The sequence below is a fragment of the Piliocolobus tephrosceles genome, chromosome 4 (genome assembly GCF_002776525.5).
Source record: "Piliocolobus tephrosceles isolate RC106 chromosome 4, ASM277652v3, whole genome shotgun sequence".
Classification (NCBI taxonomy): domain Eukaryota; kingdom Metazoa; phylum Chordata; class Mammalia; order Primates; family Cercopithecidae; genus Piliocolobus; species Piliocolobus tephrosceles.
Window position 1 is genome coordinate 117,579,671 of NC_045437.1, and position 27,830 is coordinate 117,607,500.

General features: G+C 51.5%; 1 protein-coding gene across 2 annotated transcripts in view; it reads right to left on the minus strand.

Annotated features, from left to right (window-relative positions):
* The window catches only part of ERGIC1 (endoplasmic reticulum-golgi intermediate compartment 1), a 119,669-nt gene that overhangs the window by 31,364 nt on the left and 60,475 nt on the right, over positions 1–27,830 (minus strand). For both annotated transcript variants that reach the window (XM_023218948.1, XM_023218949.3), the window contains 3 exons: positions 23,559–23,631; positions 11,485–11,579; positions 6,414–6,538 (listed from right to left, as the gene is read on the minus strand). In XM_023218948.1, the coding sequence (XP_023074716.1) occupies positions 6,414–6,538; positions 11,485–11,579; positions 23,559–23,631 (293 nt within the window). The remainder of the gene's footprint in view (positions 1–6,413; positions 6,539–11,484; positions 11,580–23,558; positions 23,632–27,830) is intronic.

The following is a 27,830-nucleotide window of genomic DNA, read 5'->3' on the forward strand; positions in this document are numbered from 1 at the left end:
CTCAGTTTCTCCATCAGCAAAATGGGCGTAAAGCCAGAAGGCTACTGGGAGGATTCATGGAGGTGATGCATGCAAAGCAGCCGGCAGCTGGCCTCAGGTCAGGTTTGTAGGGTGAATACGTTTGTCATCGGAGCCAACCAAGAAGGGCCCTCCCGGAAGAGGGAACACTCAGAGGCAGGGCGTGAGGGAAAGTCCACTGTGGGTTTTAACATTTATGCCTCATTTTCACTGATAAAAATAATGCCTGGGTATATTTTTATGATAAAACAGTCATGAGACACAGTCAGACTAAAGACCCTGTTGCTGACCATCCCTGGGAGTAAGAAACCCATAGCCATAAGGCGTGTGTCCTCCCAGAGTTTTTCTACGCGGTGACACAGGGCCTCCCGCAGATCGGGCCATGGCAGAGTTCAGAACTGGGATCGGGGCCTGGGCCTCGTGCTCCTGGAGTGAAGTGAGTCAAGAAGGCTGGCCCCTCAGCACCTGCCACCCCTGCCGAGCCCTGCAAGGCTGTGACTCAGGAACCCACTCCCGCTCCACACCAAATCCATCACAGGTGGCTGACTCATGCCAGCACATGCTGGGCTGAAGAAAGAAACAGCAACGCTTTTAGAGCCTGTGACTTAGGAACCTACGTCAGTGTCTCTGATGGATTTTAAAAACATATAGCTGGAGCCAGGCCCCATACCCCTCACCCCATCCTGTCCTCCTCCTGCGGGGCTGGCTGATGAAACGAGGTCACCGTGGGGTCTCAGGTGGGGTTGCCGCTGCTGCTCAAAACACGCAAACTCTGACATCTGGCTGTTGGCCAACCTCTTGGGGGCCGGATAAGGAGGCCACGGGACAAGTCTCAGCCTGATGCTGGGAGAGAGGTGTGGGGGCTGGCTGCTGGCCTTGCCGTCAGCACACGGGCACCTGTGGCTTCTTTGAGCACCTCTTGATGGGCAGCTCCTCAAAGGCACAGATAGTTAACGAGGGAGAATGGCTGGGCTGGGGTAGGGGATGGTCTCTACTCCCTCCAGGAGTTTGGGGCAGAGGGTGCCCTAGGCTGTGACCCAGGGCACACAGACACAGCTGGTCATGACATGTGTAACCAAGATATTGGGAGCAGCAGCCACAGGCAGTGGGCTCAGGGGGTCAGGGCCCTGATGCTAGGCTGCCTGTGTTAAAATCCTGGCTGCGTGACCTTGACCAGGTCACTTAATCTCCTGTGCCTCAGTTTCCTCCGGGCTACTGTGAAGACTAAAGGAGTCCATATGTGGAAAGGGCTGGGTAAGAACCCAGTACGTGGCAGTAACACGGGTTTAAGAAAGGCTGGTGTGAGTCTTTCACAGACTCCCCGGCACTCTGCTGACCAGAGAAGGCCCATTTCTTGGACACCCTCCATGTGCCTTTCACAGATGCACTTGTAGGGTGTGTGCCAGCTGATGAGGTCATGGAAACTTTGCACTGATGGGAGATAAGGCAGGCCAGGATGCCTGTCCAGTCTCTACTGCAGAGTTTGTTCATGTTTCACAGCCTGTGAGGTATTACTGTCTCCATTTTACGGATGAGGAACCTGAGGCTCAGAGAAGCTAAACTGCCCAGAGTCATTCAACCAGTGACCATGGTAGCCAGGATCCTTGACCACAGGTCTGTCTGACCCCAAAGGACAAGCTCACCCAGAGCAGGCTGGGGGCACCAGCACAGCCCATTCGAAGGGGAGCAGACTGCAGCCTTGGGCATGTTTGCCAAGAGGTGGGAGGGCTTGGTGGCGGGGCTGTCTCGTGGGTTGTCACTCCAGGTGCTTGAATAAGCACGATCCCTTCTTGATCACCATCTGGGGCATATATATTTTTTCAGCCCAGGTGATTGCATCTCCCTGGGGGTGGGGGGCCCACAATGAGGAGGTGTGCGTGTACGTCTGTTCATCTGTGCATCTTCAGCTTCATCTTCAGTCTTCAGACAGGGCTTCCTTTGTGACTTTAGGGGTCTCCATCTCTCATTCTCCTCGTCATTTTCTTCATGGCTGCTTTATCAAAATTACACATTTCCTGTTTACCTGAGCACTCGCTTTCCCCCCAACTATAGACCCCGGGCCACGAAGGGCGGGGAGCATGGCTGTTTCTCTCCCACTACAGCCCAGCACCAAGCACAGAGCCTGGCATAAGGTGGACGCTCGGTAGCACAGAAGCCTGAGTGGAGTGGTTAAAGGGAGGGGCCAAGTCAAAGAGGAGGCACAGGCAGCAGCCATAGTGTGATGAGGGGCGTGGTGGGGAGTGAATGTGGGCAGGCAGGGAAGGGGAGGGAGGACATCCCCCGAGGGACCCACATTAGCTGAGGCCTGTGGGTGAGCAGTGGTTCCCCAAGAAGATGAAGTGCGGACAGAGGGAGGGTATGGAGGCCCAGCAGAGGTCCCCCACCAATCCCCCCACCTGCCTGCGCGCACTGTGAATCTCTCCAAGGCCTTAAACCCCCAACTGCGGCCTGCATCTGGCTCCTCTTGCTTCATAAGGACGTGGCTCATGTAGCGAGCGGCCCCTTCACTCCCCATTATCAGCGTTTTCTGGAGCACTCTCTGCAGCACTGATCACTGTCCATTCCGGCCCTGCCTTCCTGAGCCTGGCAGCGCCAGCCCTGCTCTTTGATATCTATACATATGTTCCTTTCCAGGCTGCAGGCTCCATCCAGCCTTTGCTTCCTCCTTCCTGTCTGACTGCCCCTTCTTGCACCTTTTGTTACCCCTTCATCTCCCCACCTCAAAGTGACTGGGGGGAGGGGGCGCCAGAATTCAGTCCTCAAATTGCACTTCTCTCCACACCTTAGGTTCTTAAGGCTTTTGGTGCCACGGATGACCCTTTGCCAGTCTAATGATACCTATGTTTTAAATGCTTAAAATGTTTTTAATGCATAAAATGCATAGGATTACAAAGGAAAGAGACTATATTTAATAGTAATTAAAATATTTAAAAAAACACATTTGAATATGCTGCTTTACTGATGCATCAAATAACAAGACCCAGTGGTGGGTCTAATAATTACTGTAATTTTTATTTATTTATTTTTTGAGACAGGGTTTCACTCTGTCACCCAGGTTGGAGCGTGCTGGTGTAATCTCAGCTCACTGAAGCCTCTACCTCCCTGGGCTCAAAAGACCCTACCCTCTCACCTCGGCCTCCTGAGTAGCTGGGACTACAAGCATGGGCTTGGCTAATTTTTGTATTCTTTTGTAGAGATAGGGTTTTGCCATGTTGCCCAGGCTGGTCTCGAACTCCTGATCTCTAGTGATCCACCCATCTTGGCCTCCCAAAGTGCTGGGATTACAGGTGTGAGCCACTGCGCCTGGCCAATCACTGTAATTTTAAAACAGTGATGCATATAAACAGTCTCTGGAAATTATCTGCAACAACTGTAATGTGCTATAAATGTTGGCAATTTCTGTTGGTTATGAGGTCCCAGGCACTGCTAATACTACTATGGTTTGTGGCCTACTTTCATCGCAGACGGAAATGCTAAACTTTAATTCGAGTTTAGCAAAAACAAAGACGTCAGTTTTTCCCCCATCCAACTTCATAGATCTCTTGCATTCAATCCACTCTCCTTGGGGGTGTCTGTGGACCCCAGGTTTAGAACAAGGATCTACAGCCTCTCCCTAGGTAATCTTGCTTAAACCAACGCTCCTCAAAATTCAGTAGCATCAGAATCTATGGGGGGGCGGCGCTTGTTCTAGCACAGAGTCAGTAGGTCTGAGGGGGGCCTGAGAATCTGCATTCCTAACAATATCCCAGGTGATGCTGATGCTGCTGGCCTGGGGGCTTGAGGAGCCCCCACTTTGAGGACCCGTGACTTCCAACATCATCTGTTCACTGACAACTCCCACCGCAACATCTGTGGTCCAGAACCCTCTCCTGAACCCTCCACACCTCCAACTTCCAATGTCACCTCTCCCTGTAGACACCTAATGGGAACCCCAAAGGAAGCCAGAGTGGAATGAGCAATGCCCAGCCCTACCTCCTTCCCATAGAATCCAGGCTTTTCTAAGCTTCCACGTCCAGAAACAGGACCACCATGGTTGTCAAGACAAAGATGTCAAAGGTTTCTTTGATTCCACATGTGCCCTCAATCCCGCATCCGATTCTTCATTAAGTCTTATTGACTCTACCTCCCTAATCCGACCACATCTCCCCAGTTCCACTGCCACAACCACTGCCTGCCACCCCCTCCAGCCCAGCCCCATGGAGCTGCCGAGCCAACCTTTTTTTTTTTTTTTGAGACGGAGTCTTACTCTGTCACCCAGGCTGGACTGCAGTGGCGTGATCTCGGCTCACTGCAAGCTCCACCTCCCGGGTTCATGCCATTCTCCCGCATCAGCTCCTGAGTAGCTGGGACTACAGGCGCCTGCCACCGCGCCTGGCTAATTTTGCTTTTGTGTGTCTTTAGTAGAGACGGGGTTTCACTGTGTTGGTCGGGATGGTCTCAATCTCCTGACCTCGTGATCCGCCCACCTCGGCCTCCCAGCGTGCTGGGATTACAGGCGTGAGCCACCGCGCCCGGCCGCGAAAGCCATCCTTCTAAGGCTGTGCTGTCCGGCAGAACTTTCCTCAGCGATGGAAGTGCTTTCTTTCTGTCTGCACTAGCGCTGCAGCCCCAGCCAGCACATGGCTTTGAGCACTTGAAATGTGGTTGATGAGAATGAATGACTGAATTGTATATTTTATTTAATTTGAATTAATTTAAATAACCTTACATGGCTGGTGGCAACCTATTGGATAGTACAGTTCTGAAGCATAAATCTGATTACATTGCTTCCCTGTTTAACCCTCAAATGGCTTTCTATCACAACCACCATAAAATCCAAATTACGGGGCATGGCAAAGGTGTTGTGTGGCAGCTCATGGGCACAGACAGCCCCCAGTGAATCGCGACCCTCAGCATCCCTGCCTCCTGGTAGTCCCTTCTCCTGAGGCCTGGGCTGGTACGAGACTCCCTTTAACCCATAACATGTGGCAGGTTTCTCCCAGCGACAGCTGAAACCTTAAGAAGGCCTTGCGGCTTCTGCTTGCAGCTTCTGCTTTAGCACTTAACGGAGTCCTGAACCATCACGTAAGAAGTCCACCCTGCTTGAAAGATGACCAGGCCTGGCCTTCCGCCTGCCCGCCAATGACTGTGGGAAGGGACGGCACATGCTCTCTCTAAAGGGGAGCACTGCCCATAGGTGCCAGGTCATTGCCATAATGGGAACACGGACCCAATGTAGTGAGAGCCTCTGACTTTTAAAAGCCAGAAATCTGGACTCTTGATCTTTTCATACTGGTTCTGATGCAGTTAAATGCTGTACTGGACAAATATAATTTATCTTTGGGCTGGATGTGGCCAGTGAGTTTGCAACCCCAGCTCAGGTGTCAGGGACCGGAAGAAGGGCGTTTTGAGCAGAGGCTGCAGGAGGGACAAGGAAAAGCCAGGAGTGGCAAGTGGCTCAGTTTGCCTGGGGCTGGGAAGGGGAGTTGTGGGACAGGAGGATTGCTATGTGACCTTGGGCAAGACACTTAACCTCTCTGCACCCCAGCATCCTAACCTGTCAAATGGTGCTGCCTCATAGCGTTGTTGAGAGGCTCCACTGTGACAGTACCGAGCTTCGAGGAGGGCCGGCACGTGCTGAGCAAAACCCTGCCAGCTGCCACCGAGTGCCTCGGCCCTCCCAAGGGCACTGTGCTCACCCACTTGACTTAGGATCTGAAGCTGCTGGTTCTGGGGACAAAACAACAGTGAACCTTGAATGGCCCTTCAGAGCTGACAAGGTACTTTCAAGCCCGCCTCGCTCACTCCCCTTGGCTTTATTCCTCATCTCAGCACTTAGCATCCCTGATGCTTTCTGACTTGTAGACTGTCTCCCTCGACCAGAATGGAAGCTGCACCAGCCCAGGGACGCTGCCCCAGAGCTATCACCGACCCTGGAACACAGAAGGTGCTTATTCAAAAATTTTTTTGAATGAATGAATCTGCATTAGCTCATATATTAATCCCCACACAAACTTTGTGAAGTGGGTGGTATCCTGATATTATTATCACAATCACATCCTCAGCCTAAAATGGGTCAAGTGACTTGTAGGGGCCAAGAGGGGGTAGAACTGGGCCTTGAACCCAGGGGTGGGGGCTGCAAATCCTCAGGTCTTCTCACATTGTCTCCCTCATCGGAGAGAAGAGTAGCTCCTTCCTGAACCAGTCATCAGGGGCTTAAAACTCCAGGAAGCCTGGACCCCTGCATCCAGATTCTCAGCAGGGACGGCCAGGCAACTGGACACAAACCCTCGCTCGCCGGGGGCTGTGTCGGGGTCAGGTCGAGTGAGTGTGGACCTCCACAACCAGTTTCCAGGGAGCAAGGAGACAGCAGGAATGGGGAGCAGGTAGAAAGGGCTGAGGCAGGGCTTCCGTACCTTGTTGATGCTGAACTGCCCCTCGAAGCGGCAGCCTGCCCCATTGTTCAGTGGGATCTTCATGGAGTTGTCAATGTGGCCCACTTCATGCCTGCCCATCTCATCCTGAATGTCGAGCCCGACTACTGCAGGAGCCAAAGGGAGACAACAGTCACAAACCCAGAGACACAGGAGGATGGGGGCCAGCCTGTTCTCTCTGGGAGCCTTCATTCATCCATTCCAGGGACAGGCCGGGCTGGGGACCTCCAGGAGCTCATGGTCTGGGGTCCAAAGACTACAGGGCACAGGATAATGACTCTGCTAAATGTGAGGCCGAGGGGAGGCAGGGCATGGTAGGGGTCCCGGGGCCACCCTGGGGGTCTGCCATACTGGTCCTCTGAATCTGGGTTCTGCCTCAGGTACTTAACCTCTGGATACCTCAGTTTCTTTCTCTGTAAAATGGGGGTGACCATAATTGAACCTTCCTTGGAAGATTATGAGGATAAAATAATTCACAGGTGTAGAAAATGCTTAGGGTCTGATGGATGCGAGATGGAAAATGCTTAATAAATGTTAGCTCTTGGATCTCAGATAGTCTTTTTATTTACTTATTTATTTTTTGAGACAGAGTCTCGCTCTGTTGCCCAGGCTGGTATGCAATGGCACGATCTCGGCTCACTGCAACTTCCCCCTCCTGGGTTCAAGCAATTCTCCTGCTTCAGCCTCCCGAGTAGCTGGGATTATAGGTGCCCGCCACCACGCCCGGCTAATTTTTTTGTATTTTTAGTAAAGATGGGGTTTCACCATGTTGGCCAGGCTGGTCTCGCTTCTCACCTCAGGTGATCCACCCGCCTCAGCCTCCCAAAGTGCTGGGATTACAAGTGTGGGCCACCGTTCCCGGCCTTCAGATAGTTATGGGGTGAATAGGCTCAGGCCCCCATCCATTCATCCATCATTCACTTATTCATTCATTCACACATTCCTTTACCCATCGCCTATGCTACCAGGCCCTATGATAAGCACCAGGGATGCACAAAGGGAAAAGACAGGACCTGCCCTCTGTCACCTCACTGTGACTCAGATGGCTTCCCCATCTGTAAAACGGGCAGGCCAATGCCAATTGCACCCCCAGAGATGGTGCAACGAGCCAGCGGTGAGAGGGTTCCTGTGAACTATGGAAATGCAGGAATTTCCCTGGCAGGAGAGCTAAAAAGGAGGTGCCATACAGAGGAAGAACAGCTGGAAGCAATTTTAAAGAGGGCCAACCTTAAAAGGGAAAAATGGGAACAACTCTGTGTTCCTCGACGAGGATGGAGAAGTAAATGAGGACCCATCCATAGAAGGGAACGTGCTGGAGCCATTCAAAATGACCCTCACGGTCCACAGGACATGGGAAATGCCAATGGTATAATGTGAAGTTTGGAGAAAACACAAGCAGGTCCCCATTGCACTCAGCAGTTCCAATGTTGGCAGCCTGTCCTCTAGATACACAATGTGTGTCCAGATGTGTGTGCAAAGCTGCTCAGGCAACCTTATTTGAAATTGTGGCAATCGGAAGCAATTCAACTGCTTGTCACTGGAGCCAGAGGAACAGTACTCTTTCCCAGTGCCGTGCAGCAGGTAGGTACAAAAAATTGGCTACATGCAGGTGCATGGAGCAGGCTCAGAGCAGATCAGTGGCTGACTTAATAGCACTGGGACCTCGAGCAGGTTAATTAACCTCTGTGCCCCAGTTTCCTCTTCTATCACAGGCTTGTTGTGAGGGTTAAAAAAAGTAAAACAGGACTGGGCACAGTGGCTCACGTCTGTAATCCCAGCACTTTGGGAGGCCAAGGTGGGAGGATCACTTGAGGCCAGCAGTTCGAGACCAGCCTGGCCAACATGGCAAAACCCCATCTCCACTAAAAACACAAAAAATTAGCTGGGCATGGTGGTGGGTGCCTATAATCCCAGCTACTCTGGAGGCTGAGGCAGGACAATCACTTGAACTCAGGAGGCGGAAGTTGTAGTGAGCTGAGATCATGCCACTGCACTCCAGCCTGGGCAACAGAGAAAAACTCTATCTCAAAAAAAAAGAAAGAAAAGAAAAGTAAAACAGCACTTACTACGTGCTAGACTTTCTTCTAAGTGCCTTTCATGTAAGAACACACCATCTTGGGTGGGCGCAGTGGCTCATGCCTGTAATCCCAGCACTTCGGGGGGCCGAGGCGGGTGGATCACAAGGTCAGAAGTTTGAGACCAACCTGGCCAACACAGTGAAACCCCATCTTTACTAAAAATACAAAAAATTAGTCAGGCATGGTGGCGGGCGCCTGTAATCCCAGCTACTCAGGAGGCTGAGGCAGGAGAATGGCTTGAACCCGGGAGGTGGAGGCTGTAGTGAGCTGAGATCATGCCATTGCACTCCAGCTCGGGCAACAGTGCGAGACTCTGTCTTAAAACAAACAAACAAACAAACGAAATACCATTTAAACACCCCTGTGGGGAAGATAGTATTATCAGTCCCATTCTACACCTAGGGAAACTGAGGCACAGATACCTCACAGCTAGGAAACATCAGAGCTTGGAATGAAATCCAGGTGGATTTGCTTCTGAGCCCACACCCTTCAGCCATTCTGCTAAGACACCTCAAATCCCAATGCATTTAATATAGCCAAAGGATGCAGGGCAGGGCCTGGCCTGGAAGAACAGAAGAAATGGCAGCTGTTATTATTTTACTCATATGATGAGTAATATGAGAGCAGCTCCAAGACACTAGCTAGAAAAAAAAAAACCCAGAAACTCCAGAAGGTTCCCACATGGTAGGCTCCCAATTAATTATGTAAACAACAAGAACAACAACAACAACAACAAAAAAGCCAAACCCAATATGTGTTCACAGACACACACACACACGTAGGGGTGGGGAATAGGGACCCCACCTTCTAGCAGAGGTGTCCTTTGGGGAAGATGGCAGACTGGGACAAGAAGGGAAACAGGGGAGGGGTACTTTTGCTTTTTAAAAAACATATTATTTTTGTATTTTTGAATGTATGTCTCTTTTAAGATTAACATGTATTCTTCTATTAGTTGTATAATGAAGAATATTATTTTTAAAAGCAGGATATGAGATCATACATGCAGCACGATCTCAGCTATGTTCAGAAACACAGAGAGGAAGGCCAGCTGGACAGAATGGTGTCAAAATGTCACCGACACTGCTGTCAGGTAGCAGAATTACGGGTGATCTCTTTTGCTTCCCTGTGTTTTCGAGAAGTATAATGATGAGCATGCATTTTTTCCTACAATAAAAATGTGATGTTCTTTTAAAGAAAAGCCAGAATGCTGGGCTCTAGCAGGGGTGAGGGGGTTGGGGGTTCAGGTTATAGCCCACAGATCCAGCAGGGCATGGCAGCATGGGGTGGAGGTTGCCTGGCCCCTCCTGGAACCACATCTCTTCCCTTTCCTACCCCACTGGTCCCAGTCCTCTGGTCTGACTAAGAATTTCCTTGTTCCAGAGATACAGTCACTCCTGAATGAGAATCTGCCAGATGAATTATTTTTCTAAGTGAAAGAAAAAAAAGTAACAAAAAATAAGACCGACCTATTTCGACAGGTTCCCTGGCTTGGGGCCCAGCGAGGATTCAAAATTGTGACGTAAATCTCACCAAAAGCAATGACAGGGCTGAAACTCTCCCTATCTCTGGCCGGAGGTGCACCCAGTGTTCTCTCAGCTGTGTCCTTTAACAGGAAGAGGGAGTGGGCAGAGAAGGGCCTGCAGCAGGCTCCGTGCCAGGCTGGGCGGAGGGATGGCTGGAACCCCAGTCTAGGAGAGGGTGCCCAGTCTACTCGCTGACAAGTCTGGGGACCATGCATTAGATTCTCCCAAGAACCTCAGACAACAGACATTACTAAGCCCGTTTTGCAGATGAGGAACCTGAGGCTCAGAGAGTCACCTTAGCCAAGGTCACAGTTTTAGCCAGCAAAGGAGCCAGGATCTGACTCCAAATCAGACTTCAAATGAGTTTTGTTTTGTAGAAGTAATTCATTCTGGGCCGGGCACGGTGGCTCATGCCTGTAATCCTAGCACTTTGGGAGGCTGAGGTGGGTGGATCACCTGAGGTCAGGGGTTCAAGACCAGCCTGGCCAACATGATGAAACTCCATCTCTACTAAAAATACAAAAATTAGCTTGGCATGGTGGTGCGCACCTGTAATCCCAGCTACTCGGGAGGCTGAGGCAGAAGAATTGCTTGAACCCGGGAGGCAGAGGTTGCAGTGAGCTGAGATCGTGCCACTGCACTCCAGCCTGGGTGGCAGGAGTGAAACTCCGTCTCAAAAAAAAAAAAAGAATTCATTCTTTTGGTTAAAACAAAATAGGTGTGAAATCAAAAAAGGAATCTCCCAGCCCTCCCCTGTCACAGGTGCTCTAGAGCCCTGTCCTGCACTCTCTCATGGACAGTGGACCGATCCGGCTTCTATAGGTGTCAGCCGCCAACAACTCAGAGCTGCACTCTTCTCCAGATGAATGCTCTTGACTGACCAGAGGTCTTCTTGCTTGAGATGCTTGGGAGGTGATGTGACCCCTGCCACACACACCACTCTGCAGCCATTACCCAATGCCATGGATAATAACAGCCTGGTCCCATTGCTACTGGGTGTGACAAATGCTATGGTCTCATTCACACCCCCCAGCATCCTGTGAGATCAGGCTGAGTTTGGACTTCAGCTGAATACACATCTGTGCTTATCCTCTTACACTGCCCTATCCTGCATCTCTCACTCCCTTACAGCTTCCTCCCCTCAACAAGTCACTTGCATGAGACTCTCAGGCTCTGCTGCGAAGCTGTAACATGACCCTAAGAGACTCCCCACCTCCCTGCACCCATACAGCTGCTCTCCAGAGGTAACCGCTATGAGTAGTGTCTTGTGTTTTTTATGCCAAAAAACCTCCAAGTGCATGCATACTCAATTATATTCTCCTCCAAAAAAGAGTGGGGAGAACCATATGTTGGCTTGGCTTGTCCTGGAGATCTTGCCATTTCTGCACACATGCATTTGCCCTGAGGAGGTGTCCTGCTGGAGGGAGGGGAGGGACTGTGTGGAGTACTCACACTCGCAGTGCAGATTGGGTAAACTGATGTTCAGACTGACATCGATCTTGCCCCCGCTGTCCTTGTCTGGGTCATCGACGTAGAGCTCGTTCACACTAGGGGAGAGACAAGTACAGGAACCTTTGTTGAGATGGGGACGAAGATCTCAGCTGCAGGGGACAGCCAGGGACCACTTCACTTGGTGACCACAACTTAGATAACCCAGACTCCATCTGGGCAGAGCCTGCACCTCCTGTGCCCTCAGGCATGGGTCTAGGGTGCACTCTTCAAATGCAGCCTTACCTCCTAAGAGGGGAGGGCTGGACTGGGCACAGTGGCTCACACCTGTTATCCCAGCACTTTGGGAGGCCAAGGTGGGTGGATCACCTGAGGTCAGGAGTTCAAGACTAGCCTGACTAACATGGTGAAACCTCGTCTCTACTAAAAATACAAAATTAGCTGGGCGTGGTGGTGCATGCCTGAAATCCCAGCTACTTGGAAGGCTGAGAATCATGAACCCAGGAGGCTGAGGTTGCAGTGAGCGGAGACTGCGTCACTGCACTCCAGCCTGGGCAATAAGAGTGAAACTCCAACTCAAAAAATAAAATAAAATAAAATAAAATAAAATAAAATAAAATAAAATAAAATAAAGAGAGGAGGGCTGGGGCTCAGGAGAGAGAAAAGTTAGGGTGGGATAGCATAGTGGTAAAAGCGTATCTTTCAGAGTCAGACAGATTCAAGTTCAAATCCTGGTTCTGGCACTTTCTATGCTCACCTCTGTGAACCCACCCGTTAAGTAGGGATAACGCCACCCACTACAAATAAGGTGGTTTGAACACTAAAATGAGAAATAGGGGTCTTATGAGGGATTAGGGCCTGGCGCCAACAGGCACAGAGGACCTTACAGCCTCCTCTCTTGAGGTCCCCTCCCCCCAGCTGGGAAGCCAGGAATTCCCTGATGCTCATCCCTCAGGGCAGAACCGGTTCTGAGAAACAACTGGATGGCTGTATTAATTTCCCGTGGCTGCTGTAACAAATTATCACAAAGTGAACGGCTTAAACCAACACGCATTTATTGTCTTACGCTTTTGGAGGTCAGAAGTCTAAAACGGGCTGTGTTCCTGGAAGAATGCATTTTCTTGCCTTTTTCAGCTTCTAGGTGCTGCCTAGGCTTGTGGCCCCTTCTCCCAATTCCAAAGCCAGCAGCTTCCCCCTTCTCTGACCTCCACCTTTTTTTTTTTTTCCTTTTTTTGAGACAGAGTCTCGCTCTGTTACCCAGGCTGCAGTGCAGTGGCACGATCTCGGCTCACGGCAACCTCCATCTCCAGGTTCAAGCAATTCTTTTGCCTCAGCCTCCCAAGCAGCTGTGACTACAGGCGCGTGCCACCACTCCAGCTAATTTTTGTATTTTTAGTAGAGACAGGATTTCACCATATTAGCCGGGCTAGTCTCGAACTCCTGACCTCGTGATTCACCGCTCCGCACTCCCCACCTCACAACCCTCCCAAAGTGCTTCATCTGGCCCACCTGGCTAACCCAGGATCCTCCCCCCATTTTGAGATCCTTAATGTAATCACATTTGCAAAGTTTCTTTTGAATGCAAGGTAACAGGGCCACATGCATCAGGATCAGGGACCTGGACATCACTGGGGGCAGGGAGTCATTATTCTGTTGACTGCATCGGCCATAGTTGGGGGCAGGTGGCTCCACAGACAGCCATGTCACCTTGCTGTCAGCAGCACAGTGTTGGCATCTGTTAGCAATCCAAATTTGTTCAACAAATACTTTTTGAGCACCTACTACCTGTCAGGAGCCAGAAAGAGCAATGAATCAGACAGACGCTCTCTCTGCCCTCATCAAGCTTATAGACACAAGAACCAGACATCACTCAGCTCCTAAATAAATATGCTGCCACTCCCAACGCTGATTACTGCTTTGACAGAAAGCTGCAGGGGGCTGTAAGAGGGACCACAGGGCCACTGACCTTTGGGGAGAAGGGGCTGGGAAGACTTCTCTGAGGTGTGATTGAGGTCTGGGGGATGCGTAGGCATCATCCTGGCAGCATGTGCAAAGGCCTGGAGGTTGGGGAGGGCACAGCGGGTTTGGGGAACTGAATGAAGGTCACCATGGTTGCAGTGTAAGGAGGCTGCATGAGGCCTTTCGACTTTTTTTTTTTTTTTTGACAGAGTCTCGCTCTGTCCCTCAGGCTGGAGTACAGTGGCACGATCTCAGCTCACTGCAACCTCCGCCTTCCGGGTTCAAGTGATTCTCCTCCCTCAGCCTCCCAAGTAGCTGGGACTACTGGCTTGCGTCACCACGCCTGGCTAATTTTTGTATTTTTAGTAGAGGTGGGGTTTCACCAGGTTGGCCAGGCTGGTCTTGAACTCCTGACCTCAGGTGATCTGCCCACCTCGGCCTCCCAAAGTGCTGAGGTTACAGGCATGAGGCACGCCTTGGACGGGGTGGGATGGGAATGGAGAGGGGGAGGGCTGCAGGAACCCACCTAAAGCAGGCGGGGCTTGCTGATGGATGGGACTGGGGCAGAGGGAGGTGAGGTGAGGAGGGAATGCAGACACACTGCTGCGTTTCTTCCTGGACCCATTCTTTGGGCTGAGAGACTCTAGAAGAGGAGCAGGACAAGCAGGAGGGAGAGGTACTGAGAGACAGAGGCTGTGCCGAGCCCAGGTGTCTTGGAGGCATCCCGGAGTAGCTGCTGGATGTCTGATGGCCACATCTGATTCCCAATAACGCCCCCCACCCAGAGGGAACCAAATCTAAAGGCCTGGCCGGGGGGAGGGGGCAGCTGAAGGGGGCAGTGCTTCAGGTGGCTGGGCTGTGGTTAAACATTTATTAGGCCCCTTGGGTCCAGTCCCTCGGCTGTAAAACAAAAGAGAACTGCCCTATCTAAGCAATGAAGACTCCAAGAGAGCTTTGTAAATGGCCACGTCTTAGGGAAAGAATGAGTAGAACCAAAGCAAAGGAATTTCGTTTTTACTAGGACCACATCTTTGCACCCCTAGCACCTGGTGTGATGCTGTTCACAAGGAACGGTGGGCTCTGAAAGACGCCTGGGGCCTGTTTCTCTGTGGGGCCCACAAGGATATTCCCAGAGACAAGAGTGCAACAGATGGGCCCCCACTCGTTAAGTTAGGAGGCCGACTACACGCATTCACGCCGTCCTGTGTGCGCCTGTGAAATGCCCTGAGCCCCATCTTAAAACCGGAAACAGGCTCAGAGAGGGTGTGTCCCATCCCCAGGGTCACACGCTAGCAAGTAGCTGAGCTAGAATCTCAACCCCGGCTTTCCACAGCTCAGGCTGCCTCCCAGCCCTCTCCTCAGCATCAGAGTCAAGGAAGAAAATGAAGGAGGGCCCTGGTCCTGGGAAGCCTTAGGATGGGAGAGGGGAGACACGGGCCTGCGCTTGACCTTGCTTGTAGTGTTGGCTCCAATCAGAGGCCACCAAGAACGAAGAAGCTGGAGGGAGAGGGGCAAACAGGAGCCCAGGAGGCTATGAGAGACAGGACTAGCTGGATTTCCTAGGCCAACTAAGAATTCCTAAGCCTAGCTGGGGAAGGTGGTCGCACCCACCTTTAAATACGGGGCTTGTAACTCAGCTCACAGCTGACCAAATAGGTAGTAAAGGGAGCTCACTAAAATACCAATTAGGCTAAAAGCAAGAGGTAAAGAAACAGCCAAATCATCTATCGCCTGAGAACACAGGGGGAGTGACAATGACCGGGATATAAACCCAGGCATTCAAGCTGAATCGGGCAACCCCCTTTGGGTCCCCTTCCTTTGTATGGAAGCCCTGTTTTCACTCTATTAAATCCTGCAACTGCACACTCTTCTGGTCCATGTTTGTTCCAGCTCAAGCTGAGCTTTAGCTCGCAGTCCACCACTGTTCATCGCAGCCGTCACAGACCCGCCACTGACTTCTACCCCTCTGGATCCAGCAGGGTGTCTGCTGTGCTTCTAATCCAGCGAGGCGCCCATTGCCGCTCCCCACCGGGCTAGAGGCTCGCCGTTGTTCCTGCATGGCTAAGTGCCCGGGTTCATCCTAATTGAGCTGAACACTGGTCGCTGGGTTCCACAGTTGTCTTCCGTGATCCACGGCTTCCAATAGAGCTATAACACTCACCGCATGGCCCAAGGTTCCATTCCTTGGAATCCGTGAGGCCGAGAACTCCAGATCTAAGAACAAAGACCTGCCGGTAACAGGCCCGAGGAGGATTGGCCTCCCTACAGCCAAATGCTCTGCCCTGGCCTTCAGCACCCAATTTCTACCCCAGCTGTAATTTGCAACTCTGGAGAGCTGTTGAGTAATGAAATTGCTGGGTGATTAACAGTCAACTAAGGAGAGCCTCGGCCTCCCTTCCCAGCCAGGAAGCCGCCTGGGACTCTTCCTTGAAGCAACTCACCTTTCCCACCTGGCAAGGCTGGGCCTCTGCACAGCACTGAGGGATTGTGGGATGATGTCATCCACTGGCAACCCTTTGGAGGTGACCTCAGCCAAGAACAAAGTGAATCCCAGGTGTGGTGCCAAGGTGAGCTCACCCGCAAGGCCCCAGGAAGCCTCTCCCAGGCGTGAGTCCCTGTCTTCCTAACCAGAATAAGCACAGAACAGGCTCCGCAGGACTAGAGGGCCACCCAGAACAAGGGGGCAGCGGTGCTGGGCAGGGACGGCCTGCGGCACTCTGGCCAGGCTGGTTATGTAAGGCCAGAACTGGCTGCTCCCAGGCTCCTTCCTGGAGGGCCCCCAGGCTGTGGGATAAACACAATTCAATCACCTGGGCTGCCTGATGAGGTCAATAAAGCCGCCTTCGTGTCCAAGGCAAATGTTCCCAGGCTGCTGGCTTCCTGCCACCCCAGCCAGCGAGCGCCACAAGCTCGCCCACAGCCACCCCATGGCAAGGGCCTGCCAAGGCTAACTAACTTCATTGGCTAGGTCTGAACTGATTTTAAAAGGCCAACGGGCTGCCAGAAATCAACCCACCTGGAAGAAAAGGAAATGTTTTTTGTGGATTCATTGTGGTTTGAGGACTTCCATGGGACTGACTCCCCTGTCACCAGTGTGGGCAGTGGGAAGGCCAATGGAGGCAGTGGCAGACAGGTGTGGGCTCACCTCCTGCTCTGCCACTTAGAAGCTGGGAGACCCAGGACACACTGCTTCACCTCTCCGAGCCTCAGTTTCCTCATCTGTAAAACTGGAAAAGCTTTCAATCAGTTTGAAAATAGGCAAAATTAATCTATGGCAATGGAAGTCAGAATAATAGTGGTGGGGGCTACTGACTGGGAGGGGCTCAAGGGACACTTCTTTGGTGATAGCATGTATTATGTCTTCATCAGAGTGATGGTTACACATGTAAACACAGGTGAAAATTCATTAGGCCTCTACCTTAAGATTTGTGCACTTCGCTGTATGTAAGTTACAAATACCTCACTAAAGAAAGAAAATAAGAAAGGAAAGGAAGGAGGGAGAGAGGAAAGGAGAGAGAAAGAGGAAAATAAGGATAAAGATTCCATCTACTTCACAGGGCTGCTGGAGGACTGCCAGGTCAAGCTGTTGGCTGCCCCAGGGCAGGAGAATGAGTGAGTGAATGAGTGTGTGTATGTTAGTGAGTGTGAGTCAGTGAGTGTGCATGTATGAGACTCATCTCTCTCTCTCGAGCGCTGATTCCAGACCCTTCTTGGTAAAGAAAATACAGCATTGCGTGGGAAGCCCAGGCTACCAGGGTTCAAATCCTGGCTCTGCCACCTCTTGGCTGATTGACTTGGGCAAGCGGTTTCCCGTCCAACAGTTTCCCCAGATGTAAAATGGGGACAATCATAGTATCTATGCCATGGGGTTGCTGAGAAGATCAAATGAGAACAAGCGCAATGCTAAGTGTGGTCTTAGTAAACAGTAAGTGCTCAATAAATGTCTACTGTTTTATCATTATTATTAATATTGATGCTCAATGAGTTGATCCAGTGTTTAACAAGGGTACTGTTCTCCCTTCACATCGATGAAACCAGGCTCAGAGGAGCACAGATGGCTGGCCAAGATCATAGGACCAGGAGGAGCCAGAGGCAGGATCCCAGCCCAAGGACAGGGGGCCCAGAGCCCACGCTCTTTCCAAGGCATTGCACTGCCTGGATGGGATGGGAATCGGTGAAAAACTGAGGGGCCGGTGGCCCTCAAGTGGACTTGTGATGCAGGCATCCTAGTCCTTTTTCATAATCTTCAGGTGTACTCCCTCCCCAACATGGCCCAGGTGCCTGCAGGGTACAGGAGTGCTTAGGGGTCCAGTTGCGTCTGTCCCACAAGCCTCCCCCACCCTCATCAACACCCCCAGGACGGGGGCTCCACGAGCCTCAGCACAGAGTTTGTGCTCACAAACTTTGGTGGAATGAGCCTGAGTGGAGGAGGGAGTCCTCAGCAGAACTCCCAGGACGCAGGGAAGGCACGCGCTGGTGGAGCCGTCGGGAGCACATTCCAGGTGGGGGACACCAGATGGCGTCAGGGAGTCAGGTCCAGCGTGGCGAGTGCGTGGGAGGGTGGGGTGTGGGTGGGCAGTGGCCTTGTAGGGAGAGGTACGCAAGGGCCCGGGGAGGTGCGGGTGGGGGGAGTGTAAATGGAATGTGGTGGAGGGCCTTGAAATTCTAGTCTGAGGCATGAGTTCGATGACATCTATACAAAACAATTTTATTTGCTTTTAGAAGAGCCCTTAAATAGTTCAGATTCTTGCCTGAAGTATCTGACCTCCATGCTTCAAAATTTGATCAAATGGAAACTTAGGCGGCAGTGAGGCCCGCCGCAAAGGCTTGGGGTGGGGTGGAGGGAGGGATGGAGATTCTACAAGCATGCACTCCGGAACCTTGAGTTTCAAATCCTGACTCGTCCAGGTCGAAGTATGTGCATCTAGTACCAACCACGCGGATGTCTAAAATACATCCCTTGACAGCCAGCCACTGGGTTCTGCCCACCCCTGCTCCAAAGCCAAAGTCCCAGCACCCTCAGCCCCTCTGACTTGGGTCATCCCCCAGCTCCCAGCAGGGCTTTGGCCTCTGGGTGGCCCCACACCAAACCCATCCTCACAAGAGGTGAGCTGCCTGAGACATAAACCCGTCACTCCACACTCAGACGCCCTCAGGCCTCCTATTGCTAAGAGCAATGTCCTTCATGCTCCTTAATGGGATGCCTGGGGCCGTCTACCCAGCCTGGCTCACAACCCAGGCTCAAGGCAGGCAACCTAGAGACTTCCAGCTCCTCCTCCTGGTTAAGCTACTGCTCCCCACTCCGGGCCTCCTATGGGGAGCCTGTGAGAACACGATTCCAGGTGACCTCCAAGTTCCCACCTCCCAGGCTGCCTGTTTGGCCACCTCACCCTAGAAGGGTGCATCCAAGTCCTCCAGTCAACTATTCTAACCAAAAAGTGGTGGCTCCCATGAGCCTGGGGCCCTGAAATGCTCAGGGCAGGGAAGTGGGGTAAAACAGAGGAGAGGTGCTGAGTCTGGGCTTTAGCAGCACAGACCTGGGTTTGCCTCCAGTTTCACCACTTACTGCTTCATGTGGTTTTGGCCGCCTGGTGCCTCAGTTTCCCCCAGTATAACATGGGGTGAACAGTAGTAGCTACCTCGAGGGGTCCTGCGATCATCAAGGAGATGACCATCATGAAGTGCTGACCTGCTGGGTGCAGCATGCACGCCTATAATCCCAGCACCTCATGAGGTTAACAATTATTAAGAGCAGTCAGAGACTAGGCAGTCAGAGGCTGGAACATTCTGTGGCCAGGTTGCCTGAGGAGGGGCCTGCTCCCTGAAAACACAGAGTTTCAGAACACTCTGTGGAGCCTCTTTCCCAAGGATAATTACCGGCCTGTCCAAAGCCAGGTTGGAGCCCAACCACCCAAACAAATGTGCCTCCCCCTCCCCCCCAACCAGGCCCAGGCCAGAATAAGCGTCTTATGTCACTGATAACCACAGGCTGGGGCTGGAGCCATGATGATCCAACCAACGGTGACCTCATTTCCTTAAGTTATAATCTCACGGTGACAGGAGGGGGCACTGACCCCACTGTAGCCACAAACCTGCCACAGAGGGCCAGCCACTCAGAAAAAGAGAACTGTGACCTTCGGTTCTTCCCAAACCTGCAGGGTTTCCTGGGGTCACAAGCTTCTGACAACTGGAAGACCCCAAAGATGCAATGCTTTCTCCTCTCGATTGCTTAGTAAGTCCTAGGGCTCACCCTGCAGAAGCCCTTTGGGCAATTCCTGCACCTTGGTAAGGGGGCAGCAGGGAGGGAAGGGGGCATTAGGGTCACTGTACCTTCATAGCTGGAGCCTCTGGCCTCAGCTCTGGACAGATCTCTCTATTCATCCCTGCCTCCCTCCCTCTCTCCAGCCGCTGACTTAGCACAGGGTTAGACTTAAGGCAAACGCTCAAAAAATGTCCCCTCATGTTTTTGTTTTGTTTTGCTTTGTTTTTGTTTTTGTTTGAGACATGGTTTCACTCTGTCTCCCAGGCTGGAATGCCATGGCGCCATCACGGCTCACTGCAGCCTGGATCTCCTGAGCTCAAGTGATCCTCCCACCTCAGCCTCCCAAGTAGCTGAGCCTACAGGTGTGTGCATGCATGGCCAGCTAATGCTTTTAAAATTTTTCTGCAGAGACAGGATCTCACGGTGTTGTCCAGGCTGGTCTCGAACTTCTGGGCTCAAGTGATCCTCTGGCTTTGGCTTTTCAAAGTGCTGGGATTACAGGTGTGAGCCACTGCACCTGGCCCCCTTCCTCCCCTTATCATCTAAGCTTTGTACCTCTCCCAGGACTCGGTGGGGTCAGAGCGTCCAGGCTGCCCCCGGGAGACAGGGAGAGGAAGTCCTGGCGCAGCGGAATGGGGAGCAGTGGGAACATGAAATGCTCTTCAGAAAGCAGCAGCCCTACCCTGGGGAGACTGCATGAGTTGTCTGGGCTTGCTGGAAGGGCCCTTCCCCAGTGCTCCCAGGCATTGTGCGGGTGGGGCCCCACCTGCTTGAGCCTCAAGCTGTGACGTCAAAACTCACTTGTCGGCGGCCCATTGCCTCAGTGCCCCACTTCAAGTGGGATGAGCTGGGAATGCCACCCCACACGCTGTCAGCAGCAGGCAAGAGAGGCATCTTAACTCAAAGCAGAAGAGCGGACGAGGAGTTCACATTCACTGAGTACTTACATGCCTAGTGCGGAGCGGCCTTAAAACCTTTTTAGAGTTAGATGGGAACTATGTAGGAAATGAATAAATGCACGAAGAGCTACGGACCTTGTGATATTAAAGTATATCCGGCACTATATTAAGTAGCTTTCAGCTAAATAATCTTGTTTGAGCCTCATAAAATATCCTGTGCCTGCAGCTGTCTCATTTTCTACCTGCTGCCCTGCTTTAGTCCTTGTCTTTGGAGTACTTGCCCCTGATTGATACAGTCTAGTCTTGTTTGCTTGCTGACTATGTCCTCCACTGGCATTTTCAGCTCCTCCACGTGTGGAGCCACAGAGCAGTGAGTGAGCAGATCCGGCCCTGGGCTCCACGAGCTCATCATCAAGAAGTGAGTCCCAGGCCGGGCGCAGCGGCTCACGCCTATAATCTCACCACTTTGGGAGGCTGAGGCAGGTGGATCATTTGAGGTCAGGAGTTCGAGACCAGCCTGACCAACATGGTGAAATCCTGTCTCTACTAAAAATACAAAAATTAGCTGGACATGGTGGCACTTGCCTGTAATTCCAGCTACTCGGGAGGCTAAAGCATGAGAATCTCTTGAACCCGGGAGGCAGAGGTTGCAGTGAGCTGAGATCATGCCACTGCACTACAGCCTGGGCGACAGAGCAAGACTCTGTCTCCAAAAGAAAAAAAAAGAAGTGAGTCCCAATTCCACCTGGCAGTGCAAAAGGCCTGGCCCGTCTCCGTCCTACCTGCTCCACCTCCTACCCTTTCTGCTTGCTCGCTTTGTCCTGGTTGATTGGCCTTCCTCCTGCCTTTTACATGCACCAGGTAATCCCTGCCTCAGATTTTGCATCTGCTGGTGCTCCTGCCCAAAACACACAAAGCCACCTGCTGGTGCCTGGTCTCAGCAGATGACACTTGTGTGCCTCTGTCACCTTGCTCAGTACATGACAGGCCTGCCAAGCCAAGCAGGTCCCCTCCTAGAGAGTGGGGTATAGCCTGCAGAGGCCACTGGGTGCCTAGCATACAACAGGTACCTCATTACATCAGCAAGCCTCAACCCCTTGCTGCTCTCCCTGCTTCGACCTGTGATTCGTGATAGGGTGATCCTGAGATGTCCAGTGACCAAGTTGTACAGAGGGGAAGATGCTTGACTTGGATGTGGTCATCTCCCATTGGAGGCCTGGGGCGAATAAAATCCCTTCTTTGAACCCTGCACGGCCACACAGTCATGTCTTGGGAAGCAGACCAAACTCTCCCAGAGCTGGAAGGGAGCTCAGACTCTGGTCTACTCTCCTTCATGTGGCTACCAATACTGAGACCCAGTGGGGTTTGGCAGCTTGCCTAGGGTCACACAGCAAAGTAGTAATTAAGCAGAGACCTGGCCCTGGGTCTCCCAATGCCTTAACCAGTACTCTTCCCACCGTTGTAAAAGGTCCCCTGGGCTCTGGTGCCATCAGGGTTAAAACAGGATCAGAGTGACCAGGAAAGGCAAACTCTCCCATACCAGGGGAGGGCTGAAAGGTATACCCAGAAACAAGGCGAGACCAGCCCTCCCATCTCATAGGCCTCTCAGTGTGCTGGTCAAACACACGTGGGCTCAGGAGACAGGGAGGGCTGAGAGCTACCTCCTAACTATATGGCTGTGGGCAGGTCCTTCCACCTCCCTGGGCCTCAATTTCCTCTTTGTAAAGAGGGGGCAGCTCCCTCCTGGGGCTGTTAGAGAACTAAAGGTGGTAATGCTTGTATAATGAGAGTTGTCTTGGGCTAAGCAGCTATGTATTTAGTTTCCTATTGTCTTGTGGCTGAGTGGAGGCAAAGGAAACCAAGAAATCCCATTAGTGAAAAAGAAAATTCCAGTGCTGAGCAGGAGAGTGGGTGGCCAGGGCCCAGCTCTGCGATGACTTTCCGGGCTGTAAACACAGAAGCGAAGAGGCTTTGAAGCCTCAAGCCAGTGCCAAAGGCAGGAAGCTCCTGGGTCTAATTCCATCTCAGAGGGGCGTCCGATGAGGTCGTGACTGCATAATTCCAATGGCATTCTGTTACACACACCCCAGAGCGTTTACTGGGTTATTCAGACAACAGATAATTCTAGGAATCAGGGATGGATTAACTGCGTCACCCACTGCCAGGAAACCTGCACCGATTCCTCACCAAGTGTGGGCCTGAGAAATGGGAAGGGGGTTAGTCCAGGGGGCCGGGTGCTGATGTCAGCAACCTCGCCCCCTCCGGTAGGAAGCTGTATCCATTAGTTTCTCTGAACTCTTCAGCTCTCACATCAAATGACCCTGTGATGATTCAGAGGGAAAAAAGCCCACTGGCCAAACAAAGGGATGGCAGAGATGAGCAAATTATTTCTGTTCATCTGTGAACCCAGGAGAACCCCCACGGAACAGAACCAAAATGTCCTCTTCAGCTTTAACAAGGCAATATTCACTTTTGTTCTGACTTTATAGTCCTTTTAAGAAACAGAAGAGCAACCGATGCCACAGGCTTGGAGACAGAAGTTGGAAGGTTTGGAACTTTCTCTTCTTTTTAAGACCCCTCCCTCTCTCTCTCTTTTTTTTTTTTTTTTGAGACAGTGTCTTGCTTTGTCACTCAGGCTGGACTGCAGTGGTGCAATCTTGGCTCACTGCAACCTCTGCCTCCCAGGGTCAAGCAATTCTCCTGCCTCAGCCTCCCCAGTAGCTGAGATTACAGGCACCCACCACCACGCCCAGCTAATTTTTGTATTTTTAGTAGAGACAGGGTATCATCATGTTGGCCAGGCTGTTCTTGAACTCCTGACCTCAGGTGATCCGCCCGCCTCAGCCTCCCAAAGTGCTGGGATTACAGGTGTGATCCACCTGGCCAAAGACCCCTCCCTCTTCTTGTCTGGGGTCCCAGAACGTCCTGGAATGCCCCATCGGGGAAGTATGACTTACACTTCTGTTGTTATAAATCCGGTGAGCTCCGAGAGGAAGAGGAAGAGGATGAAGAGGCAGCAGCAGATGGAGACTGGAAGAAACAACAGAAATGCAAACTGTTAAGGGTGGTGGGCACTGACGAAGGAAGACCAGCCTAGAGGAAAGAGGAACGAGGCCCCAGGACAAGGGTGTGGTCTGCCCACAGACCCTCCAAAGCCCCTTCTGACTCGAGCCTCAATATGAAGCAGCCCCACCCCCTGCCTTTGAGGTGCTGTTCTGGCCTCCAGGTGTGGATCAACCTGCCAACATGAGCAAGCCTCCTGGGGTTGGCCCCACTTCCTTCCAGGAGAGCTCTTTAATGCAGAAGCCAGCCGAAGGTAGAGGCTGCAAACTGGTGGCCCACCAATGTGTTCCGTTTGGCTCGAGTGATAACATATTTCACAATGTGGAGTCCACCTTGAACAATCAGCATATTTCACATAAAAGGCCAGCGTTCTGCCTTCTCCAGAAGAACATCTAACCCTTGTTCCCACAGAGGGTCTGAGCCCACGAGTTTGCCACAGGCCCCACCATTCCTTTCTGCCTTTCTGGTTCTGAGGCTGAGGCAGTCCGTTGCTGTTTATCATCATCCTCTGTGGTGCCATCCATACCGTGCCCCTGTCCTTAGAAGGAGGAAAATGAGTCTACAGACAGCGGTGCTTCCAGAGAAGAAATAATTCTTTATGGAAATGAAGAATAGCCCAATATGTTTACTATTTCTTTATTTTTGAGACAGGGCCTTGCTCTCTCGCCCAGGCTGGAGTGCAGTGGTGCAAACTTGGCTCACTGCAACTTCCACCTCCTGGGTTTAAGTGATTCTTCTGCCTCAGCCTCCCGAGTAGCTGGGATTACAGGTGCCCGCCACGACACCCAGCTAATTTATTTATTTTTAGTAGAGACAGGGTTTCACCATGTTGGCCAGGCAGGTCTTGAACTCCTGTTCTCAAGTGAACCACCCGCCTCAGCCTCCCAAAGTGCTGGGATTACAGGCATGAGCCATCGCACGCGGCCAGTCCAATATGTTTAAAATGCAGAGTGTAGAACAGAATTCTGGGGTTGGCCATGTCAGCTGTTTTTCTCTCATCTGCCTAAGGACACTGGGGCTGGTGGACCCTGGAGTCACTCCTTGGAGGCAGGATGTAACAAGTGCCCCAGGGTCCGGCCCTCAACTCCACTCACCAGCCCCATCTCCTGACACTCCCCACAATGTCCAACCACCCAGCCACACCGAGCTACTGCTATTCCCTAAACATGCCTTTCATTTCTGTTCCTTTGCTAGACTCATCAACCCTCCTCCTCCATGGTTATCCTCTCTGCTTGGTGAACTCCTACTCATCCTCCCAGGCCCGACTCAAATGTCCCTTTTGATGGGAAGCTTCCCCCACTCCCAGAGGTGGAGCTGGTCACTCTTTCCTCTGTGTTCCCAGCCTCTACTTGAACATGTTCCACATTTTATCGGTTATCTGTGGCTGTTTCTCCCACTAGATTCATATCCAGAAAGACAAATACTCTGGAGTTCCAGTGCCTGGCCTGGGGCTGGGAATATGGGAGGCACTAATAGGTATTGTGTACGGCAGAGAGTCAGCTCCCAGGATACAAAATAAGGGCTGAATACGCCCCACCTAAGTTTATCCCAGAGGAGCTTAGAGGGCAAGGGCTCACATCCCAGTACCACGCTCACTGCTTACCTGCTGCATGGCCCTAAGTGAGTTACTTAGCTTCTTTGTGCCTCCACTTCCTCGCCTGTAAATGGCAGCAATGGTAGTGCCTGCCTTATAGGGCTGCTCTGAGGATCTCAGTAACATAAGGATTGAGCTTAAAACAGAGCCCGGCAGGTAATAATTACTTGAGCATCAGCTCATGAGTAGGACTTCCATCAGGGAGATGTGGGAAGGGTTTGGTGACCTGGGGAAAGTGATTTGACACATTGGTTGACTCTCAGTTTCCTGCAAAGAAGACCTCCCCGTTCCTCTTGCTAATTCTGCTGCATTCTCTGCAGCCTGTACCTGGACTGGCAGAGCCAGCATCACGGATGTGACAGCCAGTTATCTCTATTATTTTTCTTACTCCATATCTATTTATTTATTTTTATTTATTTATTAATTTATTTTTGAGATGGAGTCTTGCTCTGTTGCCCAGGCTGGAGTGCAGTGGTACAATCTTGGCTGATTGCAAGCTCCACCTCCTGGATTCATGCCATTCTCCTGCCTCAGCCTCCCGAGTAGGTGAGACTACAGGCGCCCACCACCTCGCCTGCCTAATTTTTGTATTTTTAGTAGAGATGGGGTTTCACTGTGTTAGCCAGGATGGTCTCGATCTCCTGACCTTGTGATCTGCCCGCCTCGGCCTCCCAAAGTGCTGGGATTATAGGCGTGAGCCACCGCACCCGGCCCGTATCTATTTATGTATATCTATCTGCCCATCTACCTATATCTAAAACAAACAGTCATTGATCGACTGATCAATCTATCTTCAAAGCAAATAGCCATCTTTCTGTCTGTCTTCAAAACAAATAGCCAAAGATCCATTCCGAGGGAAGGGGAAAGAGTGTTTGTTCGCTGGGTACCTACTATGTGCCCTGTTGTGAGTACATTAACAGATGTCCTGTCACCTCACACTCCCACCCACCTTGAGGGGGCGGTGCCCATGTTAAGGGTGCGGTGCCCATGTTAAGGGTGTAGAGGCAGAGTGAGACAAGGAGGCTGGCCCAAGGCTTCACTGTGTGGGGGCAGGAGAGGCAGGACTGGAACCCACGTGTTTTAGAGCCAACGCCCTGAGAAAAGGAACCTCAAGAACTTAGGCTCCAAGTGAAGGGCAGGATGTCCCCAGACTGCTCACTGAGTCTCTCCAACCACCCTGAGACATGGGGGATACTAGAATTACTCCCAATTTCTCCCAAACTTTGAAAAAGTTGTACTGGGGAAGCACTTAAAGGTTTTACTTAAAAAAAAAAAAAAAAAAAGGAGTTATCATCAGCACCATAAGACAGAGTGAGAAACAAAAATTTTTAAAGAAAAAAATAGTTAACGATGCATATTATATATTTTTTTAAAAAATCAGCTGTATAAAAAAGTGAGTCTGTCTCTCCTGATCTGCAGCCCCCGATTCCCTGTTACAGTTTCATGTGTCCATCCATGGACGTTTAAACATATATATATATATCCCCCTAAGCGAACAGCAGCGTAATGGGCACACTCTTTTCCACCAAGCTTTGCTTACTCAGCAATCTATTTCAAAACAGGTTCTACATCAGTTTACTGAGTGGCTGTGTTTTCTTTCGTTTTCGAATGGCAGAGGGATTAATTTCAAATTGTCTTCTCCAGCTGCTGAACAAATCCACTGGAAGAGATCAGCTGTCAATCCAAATTTCCTGGCTCCTGTTCTTCCCTTTCTCACCTGCAAACTGAGGCTATTAAACTTCTTGGAAAACTGAGCAGGCAAAACATCCTTGCTTTGGAAGCTTGCAACTTTCTGACCAGGATCATATAGGACCCATATTTCAGAATCTTTTGCACCCTCCTCCCCCAAGCCCTGACAACTCATTGGATGCTGTAATGATGAACAGGCACAAAATAGGGAGTGTTGCTGGGCATGGTGGCTCACGCCTATAATCCCAGCACTTTGGGAGGCCGAGGTGGGTGGATAACTTGAGGTCAGGAGTTTGAGACCAGCCTGGCCAACACGGTGAAAACCCATCTCCACTAAAAATACAAAAATTAGCCAGGTGCGGTGGCAGGCACCTGTAATCCCAACCACTTGGGAGGCCGAGACATGGGAACCACTTGAATCGGGGAGGTGGAGGTTGCAGTGAGCCATTGCACTTCAGGCTGGGCAACGAGAGCAAAATTCTGTCTCAAAAAAACAAAACGAAACAAAACAGGGAGTGTTCAAAAGTCGGTGCTGACTTGGCTGGGTCCAGGCCTCCTAGCTACTTTCTGTGCTCCATGCCTGGAGACATGTCCCAGGGTTCTAATTCCATCCACACCAGAGCCAGGGGGATGAGGATGGAAAGGCCTCCTTCTGAGATCTGTGTGCTTTTTCAAGGCTCAGACTGAAGCCTGGTCAGCCCAGCAGGTGGACACGGTAAGTGCCAAGTCTGCTTGGCAGAGATTCAGGTGGTCCAAAGGTCCCAATCACACGCATTCATGGCGTGTGTTACCCTTACCCCAGATAGACGAGGAGGACAGAGACCAGATCTCAATGCCACTGTGGCCTCAGGGACTAGCACAGTGCCTGGCTCAGATAAGGTAT